At 37.3% G+C, this 14,915-nt stretch overlaps 1 protein-coding gene across 2 annotated transcripts in view; it reads right to left on the reverse strand.

Moving 5' to 3' along the window:
• Window positions 1–14,915, reverse strand: part of ZDHHC17 (zinc finger DHHC-type palmitoyltransferase 17) — a 93,750-nt gene that overhangs the window by 63,562 nt on the left and 15,273 nt on the right. For both annotated transcript variants that reach the window (XM_027593141.2, XM_027593142.2), the window contains exon 2: window positions 4,255–4,358. In XM_027593141.2, the coding sequence (XP_027448942.1) occupies window positions 4,255–4,358 (104 nt within the window). The remainder of the gene's footprint in view (window positions 1–4,254; window positions 4,359–14,915) is intronic.

Here is a 14,915-nt window from a genome sequence, read left to right on the forward strand (position 1 = left end):
AGCAAAAGAAAATCATTAAAACAAAGTAACCAAGTAAAAAAAATTTAGGATCAGATTCTATATAATTATAATATGAAATGTTAAACCATCTAAAATAATAATGAAAAGCATATTTAATTACACTACTCCCACTATAAATAAGATTTATGAAAGATATTAAAGACCTAAAGAAATATATATACCAATTTCCCCCAAATTGATCTGCAAATTGAATGAAATTCTAATTAAAATCACAAATGAGTATCTCACGAACTTCTCAAGTAGAACCTAAAATTCATTTGTGAGAGTAAAAAGCCAAAAATAGCTAAGACAACTGTGAAGACTAAGAAACGATTAAAACAATGTGGTACTATACAAGATGAAACAAATGAAAAGAGTATTTAGAAATGGACCAGAGTGACATCAGCATCAGAGTAGAATAAGACATCCATCGTTTTGTCTCCCTTCCAACAACAGTAATTTGGCATCTAATCATGGACAAAAGTGCCTCTGTGGGAGCTGCAGGATCCAGTACCACACTCAAAGGGAGCTGAGAAGTCTCAGCCACCCACGTGTTGGGTAATAGGCATACCGACTTCAGCCCAGCCATGGATCCTGCAGTGGCCCATGAACTGGCTCCAGTCCTTCTGGACAGTGGTCTGGGAACCCTGTACAACACTGTCTTAGACAACCACCCACAGATGAGAGAACCATAATGGAAGTCCAGTTTTCCAGAGGAGATGTTCCACCACATTACTGCAGAAAAGAAATATAAGTTTTGACAAACTGAATAGGAGTACCGAATGGTGAGCTACATGACTGGGGGGCAGGGGGTGAGAAGGGGCTAGGAGAGCAGCAAGACAGGATTCTGGAGAACACTAAGGGGACACAAATCCCACTAACTTCTTTGTGAACTCCATCAAAATACATAAAGAACCTTCACAAATCAATCACAAAAAGACAAAAGAACGCAAATGTTTGCTCAGGAAGAAACCCAAATGGCCAATAAACATAGGAAATATATTCAACACCATTTGTAATCAGAGAAAGGCCAATCAAAACAGAAAACCATTTCACAACCACTAAACTGACAACAATTATTAGTGTGACAAAACTAGAAGTTAGCAAGAAGTAGTCAAAGCAGAACTCATTTCCTGCAGGTGCAAGTACAAATTGGTACAGCCATTTTGGAAATCAATTTGGCAATAGCTGGTAAAGTTGAAAGAACAGACTGAAGAAGCCAGAAATTCCACTTGGGAAGAACTCTTGTTTATGTACATAGGAAAACAGGAAAAAGGACATTCATTGATGCAAAGTTTGTAATAATAAATAAGTACTGTAGAAACAATTTTAAGTGTCCCTCAGTAAGGAATGATAGAATAATACAAAGCAGTTAAACAATAAACTAGGTCCTTATCTGTCAACACTGATAAATCACAAAAGCTATACAGTTTTTTTATTTAAAAAAAAAAACAACAAGCTGTAAAGTGATATGCAGAGTAGAATACAATTTATATAAATTTTAGGCACATATTACAATGACATATTTTGTTTGTAGATGTTTGTAGAAATAAATGTATAGGAATGTCATGAGAATGATTCACAGCAGTTTCAAGAGAGGTTTCCTTAGGGAGAATGAAGAGAGCACACTGAGCAACCTGTAGCAATTACAGCAAAATGTTAGTAGCATCTGCTTAATCTGACATTATATTCTTCTCTATACTTTACTGTAGAATTGAAATGTTTCATAATTTAAAAAAGTGTTTTTAAAGGTAGAAATTACAGACAGCATGCTTTTCAAGAAATAAAAGAGTATGTGAAGTATAAAGAAAGGTGGTTATTTTTTTCTTCAGATACTGGAGTCTATTTGCTGATGGAAATGATGCATTTGGGTGAGACAGATTAATCCCAAATGAGTGAAAGGAGATATCAAAAGGAGCAGTCTCAAAAGGAAAGATGAATGTAATGCAGTGTAATTTGTTTGCTAAATACAGGTGGCACAATGTGCTCTGATTTTCGACTACACATAACATTCAAGAAAGTAAGAGTGCCACCAGTGAAGTAAGGACCTCCAAAAGTTTGTCCTTCCACAAAAGTAATGAAAAAACTGTCAGAAAGTGTCAAAATCAACTTTTTCAAAACTCTGGGAAATAACAAAAGGCGTCCAGCAAACCAAGGAGCATTCAGTCAAAAAAAACAGCTGAATTTCAGTAAGAGCAGAGAACTTTGTGGTACTTTAACATATCATAGTACCAGCCTCTCTGCTTGAAAAAATGTTTGTATTCCTGGTACTAGCGTCACTAGCTAGACCCCAAGACCTGACCTCTTATTGCCCACCTGCTTGAACTCATTGACCTTTGTCCCACATTTTTCCTTAAGCTCTTCTTTCCAGCTATCTCAACTCAGGCAAATGGAAACCGAAACCACCCCTCAAGTGACAGCGACTGCCCTAACAAGACCTCCAGCTGGCCCACACCACCCAGACCAGTTCGATTCTAACCCCCGAACTGCATGAATGGACTATGGAGTAACCTCTAGAAAGACTGACAACTACCTGTATTCATTATAATACTAAAATCTCTGCCCAAAGAGGAGCACAAGCCTCATTTACATAACATACAATGTATGCACAGGCACGTTTCCTTTTCCTTAAGGCACGTGTGCAACTTTATACCCACCTCTACATGCAGTGACAAGAATCCCTTTTAAAATATTCATTCATCATAACCCTACATAAAAGGAACTCATCCACACTTGCTCAGGGAATCACAGCTTTGCAAGTTACTCCCCGTGATCTCCTCACTTGCTGCAAATAACATTTACTTGTGCAACAACTCCACCTGGTCTATCTGTGACTCACCAAGAAGTGAACTCACATTGGTTTGGTTACACTAGTAACTAGTAACCAGAGTTCTCTCAAAGCCTCATTCCAAAAGAGAAGTCATTATTTGACCTGTCTGGTGGTTCCCAGACAGGGAAGAGTCCACTCGAAAGGCTCATCTATTGAACCTCACTTAAACTCATTAAAAGCTTCACCTTGGGGGTTGTTTGTCAAATGTTTTAACATCACAGCTGCTTAAGAGGATGGGTGACAGTTGGGTCCAATAACAGACAAATCAAAAAGCTTAAAAGCAAAAGCTGAGGAATAAGATATCCATACGGGCTTTGAAAAGCTCAGACATATCCCTGGGAATCTAGAAGGCTATACACAAGCTTAAGGTTGTGTGCACATGTTCAACAAAGACCAAGGAAGGCCCGAAGCTCTCAGGTCTAATTCACACACACACACACACCAAGGGAGGCCCGAAGCTCTCAGGTCTAATTCACACACACACACACACACCAAGGAAGGCCCGAAGCTCTCAGGTCTAATTCACACACACACACACACACACACACACACACACACACACACACACACACACACAGTTCCTCAACAAAGATCAGGCTTACTGGTTCTAGGGATTTAAGAAGTTTCTCTCCAGTCATTTATTGACCACTACCTAACTGAGCAGAGGTTTCAGTGGCCACACCATGACAAAAATACAGACTTTAAAGAATTAGTTTAGATATGGTATAAATAACAACAAACCCCAGAAAATTCTGATATAAAAACTATCACCTCAGGGGTGCCTGGGTGGCTCAGTCGGTTAAGCGTCTGCCTTTAGCTCAAGTTATGATCTCACGGTCCTGGGATCAAGCCCTGCATTGGGCTCCCTGCTCAGTGGAGAGTCTGCTTCCCCCTCTCTCCCTCAGTGCTCTCTCCCTCTCTTGCTCTCTCTCAAATAAATAAAATCTTTTTAAAAAAAACTATCACCTCATAGAATTTGAATAGTCCGGTTTTCAATAAAAAAAATTACAAGACATGCAAAGGAACAAGAAAGTATAACCCATTGGGGGGTAGCAATTAATAGAAAACTGTCCCTGAGGAATCCCAGACATTGGACTGACTAGAGAAAGACTTTAATCAGCTATGTTAAATCTGTACAAAGAGCGGGACGTCTGGGTGGCTCAGTTGGTTAAGCGGCTGCTTTCGAGTCCCACATCGGGCTCCTTGCTCTGCAGGGAACCTGCTTCTCCCTCTCTCTCCCTCTGCCTGTGCTCTCTCTGTCAAATAAATAAAATATTAAAAAAATATCTGTACAAAGAGCTAAAGTATGAGAACAATGTCTCACCAAATAGAGAATTATCAATAAAGAGAAATAAATGCATGTGCTCATATTTCACCTAAAATACAGATGTCAAAGAAGAAAACAACTACAACAAAAAACTTACTGTGTAGCCTTGACTATGTCCCATGTGCTGTAATCATCAATATGAGTTTTCCGTCCAAGAGGTTCACCATATCCATGGTTATAATGGCTTTGGGGTTTGATTTCCTGTTAAAGAGTAAATCACACAAAGGCAAAAGTTCAGAAGAGAGGTACAGAAAACGTTTCAATATTTTACTACCATTTTTGCACTGTTTGAACAATGTTCACTATTGAAATTAAGTTTTACCTTATTCTGAAGTCTGTACTCTTCAGAGAAAAAGCATGTTCAATAGATCTACCCCCTGTGCACACTCAAAACAGAAAAGCTGTGAGACTAGAAATGAGTGACAAATCTGAAACAAATTTATCTTTAGCTCCATAGAATTCTTACTTCATCAAATCAACTCTCATTCTCTCAGACCAATTTTTTTTATTCCAGCATAACCCCTACCTTTAACACTCTATTTTTTATTTTTAAAATTTATTTGAGTACAACTGACATGCAATATTACATTAGTTTCAGGTATACAACACAGTGATTCAACAACACTCTTTTTTTTTTTAAAGATTTTATTTATTTATTTGACAGAGAGACAGTGAGAGAGGGAACACAAGCAGGGGGACTGGGAGAGGGAGAAGCAGGCTTCCTGCCAAGCAGGGAGCCCAATGAGGGGCTCAATCCCAGGACCCCGAGATCATGACCTGAGCCGAAGGCAGTTGCTTAACCAACTGAGCCACCCAGGCACCCCAACAACATTCTAAACTCTACTTTAACACCTAACACTCTACTTTAAAACCTTCATCACATGCCAAATAAACTCTAAGGTGGTAAAGAAACAAACCAATGGAGATTATTCTTCTATTATTTTCAGATACTATCTTTTCTTATACTCCTTTATGCTGAGGGCTTGTTAAACATCTACCGTTAGGTGAGTAAGGGAACAACGGGGCAGCTCTGATAAAATGTAAATCCACTTAAATAGTTCTAAAAAGGTCAACAGTTAATTTTAAGCTTTTACAGAATATTACATCCATTCAAAGCTCGTACGCTGTAGTTTTCTATTTAAAATACAAAATTTGTTACACATAGTCGGCTCCCTCTATAAAACACAGCACTAAGATACAATTATTTTTCCTTTGTTTTTTTTTTTTTTTTTTTAAGATTTTATTTATTTATTTATTTGAGAGAGAGAGAATGAGAGACAGAGAGCACGAGAGGGAAGAGGGTCACAGGGAGAAGCAGACTCCCTGCTGAGCAGGGAGCCCGATGCGGGACTCGATCCCGGGACTCCAGGATCATGACCTGAGCCGAAGGCAGTCGCTTAACCAACTGAGCCACCCAGGCGCCCAATTATTTTTCCTTTGTATGACAACACAAAACCAAGCATGTTTGGCCTGCTACACATAAAGCACTATATGGTGTACTGCAACCTCAGGCCAGGACACGGTAAGGCCAATACAAAGTTTAAGAGGTTGCCAAAAAATTCAGTCATCAATATAGAAACTGCCCAAGTGTCCATCAATAGATGAATGGATAAAGAAGATGTGGTATATCAGCCATAAAAAAAGAATGAAATCTTGCCATTTGCAGGAACATGGATGGATAGAGGGTATAATGCTAAGTGAAATAAGTCAGTCAGAGAAAGACAAATATCGTATGATTTCACTCATATGTACAATTTAAGAAACAAAACAAAGAAAAAGAGACAAACTGAAAAAGAGACTCTTAACTATAGAGAAAAACCGAAGGTTACCAGAGGGGAAAAGGGGATGGGTGAAATAGATAAAGGGGATTAAAGAATACACTTATCATGATGAACACTGAATAATACAGAGAATTGCTGAATCACTATATTGTACACCTGAAAGTAATGTAACACTGTACGTTAACTATACTGGAATTTTTAAAAATATATTTTAATGGATTCTGTTTTAAAAATCAAAGCCAAGGGATGCCTAGGTGGCTCAGGTGGTCAAGCTATTGCCTTCAGCTCAGGTTGTGATCCTGGGGTCCTGGGATGGTGCCCCACCTCTTGGCTCCCTGCTCAGCGGGGAGTCTGCTTCTCCCTCTGCCTCTGTCCCTCCCCTCTGCTCATGCACTAGCTCTCTCTCTCTCTCTTTCAAATAAATAAATAAAATCTTTAAAAAAATAAAAAAGCCAGCACACACACAAAGAAAAATCCCAAACATCAACCTTTTAAATATAGACAGCGTCAGTATTGTTGATTTTTCCTTTTGTACCAGGCTCCACTGTGGCTCGGAGCAGCACTGCGAACATACACCAATATAGTCACTTGCCTTTTACAATCCAGAGAGGAAGGACAAAGTAGGTAAGAAACTTAAGTCACATACTAGAAGCAAGAACCTTCCAATAATAAGTTAAAACCTAAACAAAGGCAACATAAGATCTAAAAAGTAGTAACTTTAAAACCTATTTCAGTTTGAAAACCTGTTAGGGCAAACTGCTATTCTTATTTACTAAGGACAAACATTTTGCTTTTATAGACAAAAAACCAAATATTTATAAAATACAAAATAAATCTTTTTAAGGCTTACTATCCTAATGCTTCCATGTGACTTTAATTCCATTTTTATCCCCAGAAACCTCACTCATTGTACAAAATGATTAAATTGTACTCTTAAGTTTCTCCACAGACCATTCTGCCTCAATGACATTGCCAAATGTTCTAGAAATGACCTTTTTCTTCCAGTTACATTTTTAAATTAAATCTCTATTTTATCCATCTATAAGGTTTTTGTTTTTACTTTTTGATAAAAGAAACGACTTTTTTTTTAAGATTTTATTTATTCATTTGACAGAGCTCACGCACAAGCAAGGGGAGTGGCAGGCAGAGGGAGAGGGAGAAGCAGGCTCCCCACCAAGCAGGGAGCCCGATGTGGGACTCGATCCCAGGACCCCGGGACCATGACCTGAGCCGAAAGCAGCCGCTTAACTGGCTGAGCCACCCAGGTGCCCCAGAAACTTGATTTTTTTTAAAAAATAACTTTAATATATCCCTACAGTAATTCCAGAGAGGTAAAGTTATTCCCACTAAAAGGCAGAAGTAATGATGTTAAAGCAAATCTCCAGCCTATTTCATTTCAAAAAAAAAAAAAAATTGCAATACAGATTTTGAATTATCTTTTTCACTTTTAAACAGACTGGAAACTGATTCATCTGTAGAAATAGTACCCCATCACTGTGACAAATGACAACACTCTCTATTAAGATAATCACCACTATCAGTAGGCCTAGGAATAACAACTGTAATTTTTTAATTTCAAAAACATAAAGAAATACACTGTATTCATGTAAATAAGTATATCTTCAACAAATGTACAGATTAACTTTTCATTACAAATTTGCTATTACATATCAGATACATTTTCAACATATAAATATTTAATGATAATTTTAAATTGTATAATTTTTCCTTGATTTTTATGGGAACCGAGAAACAATTTAATTGATACTTGCCAAGAAAAGAATTTAAAAATACATATGTAGATCACTGTAACTTTTAAGAAAGCAGTAAATCCATCAGAAGCAGCTTGGTGTAATAGAAAAAGTCCTAGACTGGGAGGCTACTGAATTCAAAGTCTGCCACTTTCTTATCTAGGTTATACCCAGGGAGGCAATTCACTACTACAGGATTCAGGTCCCTTATCTGTAAAAAGACAAAGATAAATAAGACAAGGACACGGTTCCTCTGAGGTCCCTCAAGGACCAACAACAGGGTGTCCAAGAGCTCTAAGGCTTAAGCCCTACTCTCAATTCATTTACTTCTTAAAGAAAGGCCTGTGTTATTTATCCTATCTTTAGATACTGAGGTTTTACACAAGATTAATTGAAAAAAAGATGAAGCCGCTTTTTTTAAAAAAAGTTCAAAAACTACTAGATTACAAGTCCTCCAAGATGCCTTCTAAGGCTAACACACAATGATTTTCTATATTGGAGTAAAGAAAGTACAGCCACAGGAAGATCCTTAAAGTACTTAGTTAACAGCCAAAGGTTCTATTTTGTTTCGATTTTTAAAGATTTTATTTATTTATTTGACAGAGAGAAAGAGCACAAGCAGGGCGAGAGCAGCAGAGGGAGAGAGGGAAGCCAGCTCCCTGCTGAGCAGGGAGCCTGATGAAGGGCTCGATCCCAGGACCCTGGGATCACGACCTGAGCTGAAGGCAGACACTTAACCGACTGAGCCACCCAGGCGCCCCAACAACCAGAGGTTTTTACAGTCCTGGTAGTTGTTGAAGAGAACTGAAGGAAGGAGAAAGCAACTCCAGAATCTAAAGCAAAAGTAGTAGACAAGAATGAGAAGAGCTGGAATAAGCTCAGCAGCTGCACACTGTTGCAAAGGGAAATCAACATGACAGTACTTAAACTTATACAACAGGTACAGGCAAATGTTGGCTGGTATATCAAGATGACAGATGCCATAATACATGTTTTTTCACATGTTCCAGTGGAATATAACCAATCAACTAGTTACCAAGTGTCCGTGTGCAATCTAGTTAACTTTGTTTTAGAATGCTAGACCTATTAAATCTTTAGTTTACATTTATTTTTATTTTTAAAAAAGAGGGACGCAGTATTGACCAAAGAATCCTCTATGGCCCAGTGCTTATTATGTTTATTAATTAGCAACTGAATACAGATGTTTTATAAGTGCTCTAGGAGAAAAGGTTCTCTAAGAATTGATTCGATGGTGGAGTATTTCTGAAAGAATAAATGTGCAAGAAGAGTAAATTCAGGAATATTCAAGAAAAAAAGGGTAAGGGAGGAGATTTGCCCTACCACTGAGTACAATATATTAGGAAGGAAACACATGCAAAAATAGGAGCAATGCAGTAATGAACAGGGCAATGAACTAGAGCTTGAAGAATGAGAATTAGAATCAGGAGGAAAAGATGTATTATTCAATAAATGGACAAATGGCTAGCCATTTGGGATAAAAAAAAAAATTTAGCAATCTCCAACATAAAGGCTGATATGCTTGCAGGAAAGATGTTAACAAATATAGCCAAAGACATAGTTTCCTTAATGGCAGATGATACTGAAATGTGTTTGAAAATAACAGGGCCACACAAAACAGAATTCAGGGCAGCATGAATGGAGGCTTCCCAGGTCAGCCACACTCCCAGAAGAACATACAGATGCCTATGTGAGAAAAGGATAGGGTTCTCCTCGTGAGAGAAGGATGCATCTTCCTTCCTCTTCTTGGAGGAATGTGTGCCCCTCCTGGACTCTCCTGACTGTTCTGGAAACTCTGGCCAAATACCAAGTCTAAGTAACTTGTTCAAAAGGCTCTAGGATTTTCTTCAATGTTTACTACAGGACAAGGCAAACTGCAGGTCAATTTCCCAGGCTTCCCAGAAATGTGACTATCCCCTGGCAGGACCAGGGTCCAGCCTACCTATTCCCACCTCACTCCTCATACATATGAGGTAACTTCCAGCCAAACCAAAGACTTAAATATAAGAATACTGGCGATAACAGTCCTAATGTAAGCAAAACCAAACAAAACAAAGCTCTGAGAAAAGCATGAATAACATCACATTTGACAAAATGGGATAAGGGTATGAAGATAATTCAAAGGGGGCAAAATATAATTGCCAGGGAGAGAGAGCACACATGAACATGCAAAAGAGACGAAAAAGACACCACAATTCCAAATTAATTAAATAAATGCATTCCCAAACCCTCCCTCCAAAAAGAGGGAGAAATCAATTTAACAACATTCTAGGACACAAACATGTTACCCACAAGGCACATGTTACCGGCCTATCTCTGGTGCATAGCCCACATTACACAGAGAATTAGCAAGCCAGCAGGGATGAACTATATGCTTATGATTTGCACTGTGTAAATGTCTGCGGTCAGGTATCACTCTAATAAGGCAGACTCTGAATCAAGAAGTTAAATGTACTTAATTATATAATTTTGAGTCATTCAAATTTAATTCCATTAAATGTATGAGATAAAATTAGAGCACCATAAAGGGTTACTGACAAGAAGGAAAGGAAAAAAGGTCTATGCATTTTTAAGTCCCAGCTAAAACTGACAAGCCAAATGTGAGACCTTCTTAAAACCTGAGGTAGTGATGAACTAGATTCTATGTATACCATAAGGATTTTTTTAAAAAGGAATATCAATTATATATAACAAAAAGACAGCATAAGCATAAAACAAATACCAAGGGAACAATAAATAAGGAAAAGCAGTAGCCATCACGATTATAAAAGGATTTAAAAAGTGTATTTAGTTAACATTGCCAGCAGATGGCACTACACTCAAGCCAGAATGCTTTTTTTTTTTTGATGCTCTCTCTTTAAGGGAAGTTAGACAAAAATGATTTGATTATAAAATGGAAAGATTTAGAATCAATTTTTTCAGTAAGCAACCGGTCCCATATATTACATATTCAGCTGCAGTTCCAGATCTCTGCCTGACAGTACATGATTGCTGCTTCTAAAAGAGTCCAACCTGACTCACAGGTCCTCATACTGGAGTAATACCACCACCGCCTCGATCCAAACTATCAAATTAATCTTGTTAGCTTCCAGCAAATTTTAGAGTAGGAAAGTGTTCATCATCACCTTCTAGCTTCTTTAAAAACTGGTTTCCACTTCATTTCCTTCTAGGATTAATCCACACATATACAGATATTTGTAACAATATACATAAATTTGGCATACATTTTTTTCTTTCCACAGGCATTTGATGAACAAATGCCTATATGTACATTTTTCTCTCTCTCCTATCTCCTTAAAAATAAACTTTATTTTTAGGATTTTTATTTAGGATAGTATAAGATTTACAAAAACAATTCAGAGTTCCCATATTCTGCACACCCAGTTTCCTCTAGCATTAAAATCCATCATTAGTACCGCATATTTGTTGCAATTAATGAACTAATACTAATACATTATTATTAACTGAAGTTTATACTTTATTCACATTTCCTTAGTTTTTACATAATATCCTTTTTCTGTTCCAGGACCCCATCTATGACATCACACTACACTTAAGTTGTCATGGCTTCCTAAGCTTCTCTTGGCTATAACAATTTCTCAGACAGCCCCTTGTTTTTAATGACCTTGACAGTTTTTTGAAGAGAGGTAGTCAGGTATTTTGCAGAATGACCCTCAATTGGGATTTGTCTGATTTTTTTTCATTATTAGTCTAGAGTTATGTGTTTTTAGGAGAAAGTGTTGTTTTCTAATTTAACCTAATTTTTAAAATTTCTTTGAACACTGCTATAACAATCTTTATTCATCCAAATATCTTCATGTAGTCTGTAATCATAGTACTCATTTTATATTCTTCCATTTTACATTTCTTCATACCATTATAGGTAGTTTTTATAAGTAATGCTTTGAACCACTGCAAAATATTTAATTAAACATTTCCCAATCACTGAAAATTTAGGTTATTCTTACATTTCCTAACTAAACTCAGATGTTATTTCTTAGGCATTCCATTCTTTGTCTTCTAACAACCTCTTCACCAATGAACATAAACTATGACAAGTCAAGAAGCCTATCTTAAATCATTTGTGCACTCCCAGTGCTTAGCACAAACAGAGCCTGGCATAGTATCTAGTGCCCTTAAAGGAAATTACAGAACAAATGGATGGATTTTCCCCACTACTAAAAAATACTACCTTTAACTCATTTTTCCTCTTTAACTGGAGTAAACTTCCTAAAGAGGAATTCTTAAAGAGGATGAGTATTTTATGGTTCTTGATACAATATGTAAATTGTTTTGCAAAAGGATTATGCTATAATCCCACCAGCATCGTATAATTAACCATTTCTCCATAAATTTGCTAGAACTACTCTTATTTTCATTGAATTCTTCCCCTAATTTAAGTAAAGTAAACAATACTTGATGTATTATTTAATACTGTGTGCCTGGATGGCTCAGTCGGTTAAGCATCTGCCTTAGGCTCGGGTCATGATTGGGTCCTGGGATGGAGCCCCATGTCAGGCTTCTTGCTCAGCAGGGAGTCTGCTTGTCCCTCTGCCTCTGCCCCTCCCACTCTCTCCAGACACCACCCCCCACCCCCCCAACCCTGCTCATACACCTAATCGCTTTCACTCTCTCAAATAAATAAAATCTTTAAAAAAAAATACTTGATATTTTAACCCTCAATATATTTTCCTATTCTATGTCATCTTTTGAGAACTGCCTATTCTTATCCTTTGGCCATTTTATTCTTTGAGGCCTGAAATTTGTTTAATAGATTTGAATCAGATTTTCACATATTGAGAAGGTTAGATATTAACCTTTTTCATACTGATCTAAACACTTCTGTTGTATTTTTTAGTTGTTATTTATCCTTTCAATATATTTCAAGAATTATACTTTTTATACTCACAATCTTTTTCTTGGGCCTTTTGGCCTTGGGCCTTTTACATTTAAATGCTACTGTAATCATTTAATGCTACCCATTAAATATTTCCAGTTCTCTTCCCAAGCACATAGCAGGATTATACACCATGCCCTTTGAAAGTTAAGTGAGTCCAAGTGACTTTTTTTTTTAACTAATGTAATATGAATAAAACAGACATGTTGCTTTCAGAGAATAGGTTTTAAGAGCCAGTATGCAATTCCTCATTCTCTTTCCCTCTACCATGGAAAATGGCAATATTCCAGAAAGTAATCAGTCTAAGTCCCAAAGCAGCCACTATCCAACCCACAATGCATGTGTACTGCACACTGACATGTAAGCCACTAAGACTTTAGTGTGGCTACTGCAGAAAAACCTAGCTTAATCTGACTAATACAACTCCGAGAATTATTTTGGTAAAGAGTATGCAATGGAGAGCTACATAAAGCATTTTCATTGTATTTTGGAGCTTGATATCCAGGATAACCTCCACATCTCAAGACCTTTAATGTAATAACTAGTATACAGGAGTACTGCTAATGTTCAAATTTATCTTGTATCTGGACACATGGTTAAAAATATTATTTTGTTTTTTGATGATTTCTTTGAGTAGCCTAAGAATACAAGTATTCCAAACATTTACTCCTCCAAGTAAATGTGGTATTTCACTTCCATGGCATATGATATTGGCAAAAACATCAAATGCAATATTGGGGAAAAAATGATGACAGTACATCCTTATTTCCTTACCTTTTCTTTCCATTTTAAAAATGCAATGCCTTTATTGTTTCTCAATTATATATAAAGTTGTTAAATAGTATTCAAATACATTCCAGAGAATGAGTAACATTGTACTTGGATATAAATACCCAGCCAACCACCACACCCTTTCACTATAAAATATGTCCAATTTCATATTTCACTTGAGATTAACAATCAGTTTTACCCTCCAACTATAGGATTCTGACTAGCCTTCTTTTACTATTATCTCCTACTTGGCCTGAAAATCTTATGGAAGTCTCTCTCCACCTCTCTGCTTCCTGACCTTCACACACAGCCAACTCTTCTTAACCAGCAGCCCAAGTTCAAGTGCTGGCCACTTTACCAACTTGGCCCCAAAAAGCTAGGGCAGACACAAAATGTCTCATCTGTGGCAAATCTGAGGAAGTACCTTTGAAGCACTCTAAGTTTTGTTTTTTAAATGTATGAGTCAAGTGCACGTGTACTGTAAGTTTTAAATTTAATTACCAAATTGCAAATATGATGTCAAAGAAACAGTGAAAATCCTAAAAGAAGAAAGGCAAAAATTCCATCTTCAATTGAGAATAAAGGCATTTATTAGGCATCCAGTTCAGTAGGCAACAGATAATCAGGGAGTTCTGAGCAAGGAAATTACAGATATCTAATGATGTTTTTCCTCCTCACCATCTCCACAATATATTCTTCCACCTTCCTGTATAATTTATTAAAAGGCATTTCTAACTAGCAAAATGTTTACATTAAATCGCATTCAAGCCCCCAAAATTTCAGGTGCAATTAATTAGCTACCGAGTCTTACTACTTCTTTTCTCAAAACAAATCCATCACTTCATTTTTGTCTTGCCTCTACAATATCTTCTCAAATGGTCTATCCACCTTGCTCTTCCAATCACTCCCCTGCTTAAAATCCTTATAATCCTGTAAATAGGGTTAAGCGGTAACATTTCAGTAAGCATGCAAAATTGCATGAACTGGCCCCAACTTACTTTTTCCAGCTTTAGTACCCACCTTCTAAGCATCTTAAATGTTTATGTATAACAGCCATCCCAAGAAGTCTTGTATATTAAAAACCTCAGGGTCCTTTCACTCATGTTAGCTATTCCACTCAGAAGGCACACCCCATCTCAGATCTGGCAAACTTTTACAAATCCTTCAATTCACAATTCAAATATCACCACAGCCTTCCTCGTTTCCCTCAGGAAGAGTAGGCAATCCAGTTTTCTGTGTTCCCAATGCTCTGCAAACAAATAATTACAGTACTGCGTGATGATGTATTAGTTTCCCACTACAACTATAAGTTACCACAAACTTAGTGGCTTAAAACAACACAAATATATTATCTTATAGTTCTGGAGGTCAGAAGTCCAAAATCAAACATCAGTATCAGAAGGTGTCAGCAGGGCCACACTCCCTCAGGAGGTACTAGGGGAGAAGCCATTCTTTGCCTCTTCCAGCTCTGGTAGCTTCCAGCATTCCTTGGCTTGTGGCAACATCACTCCAATATTCCAGGCCCACATCTCCAAATCTC

The sequence above is a fragment of the Zalophus californianus genome, chromosome 9 (genome assembly GCF_009762305.2).
Source record: "Zalophus californianus isolate mZalCal1 chromosome 9, mZalCal1.pri.v2, whole genome shotgun sequence".
Lineage (NCBI taxonomy): Eukaryota > Metazoa > Chordata > Mammalia > Carnivora > Otariidae > Zalophus > Zalophus californianus.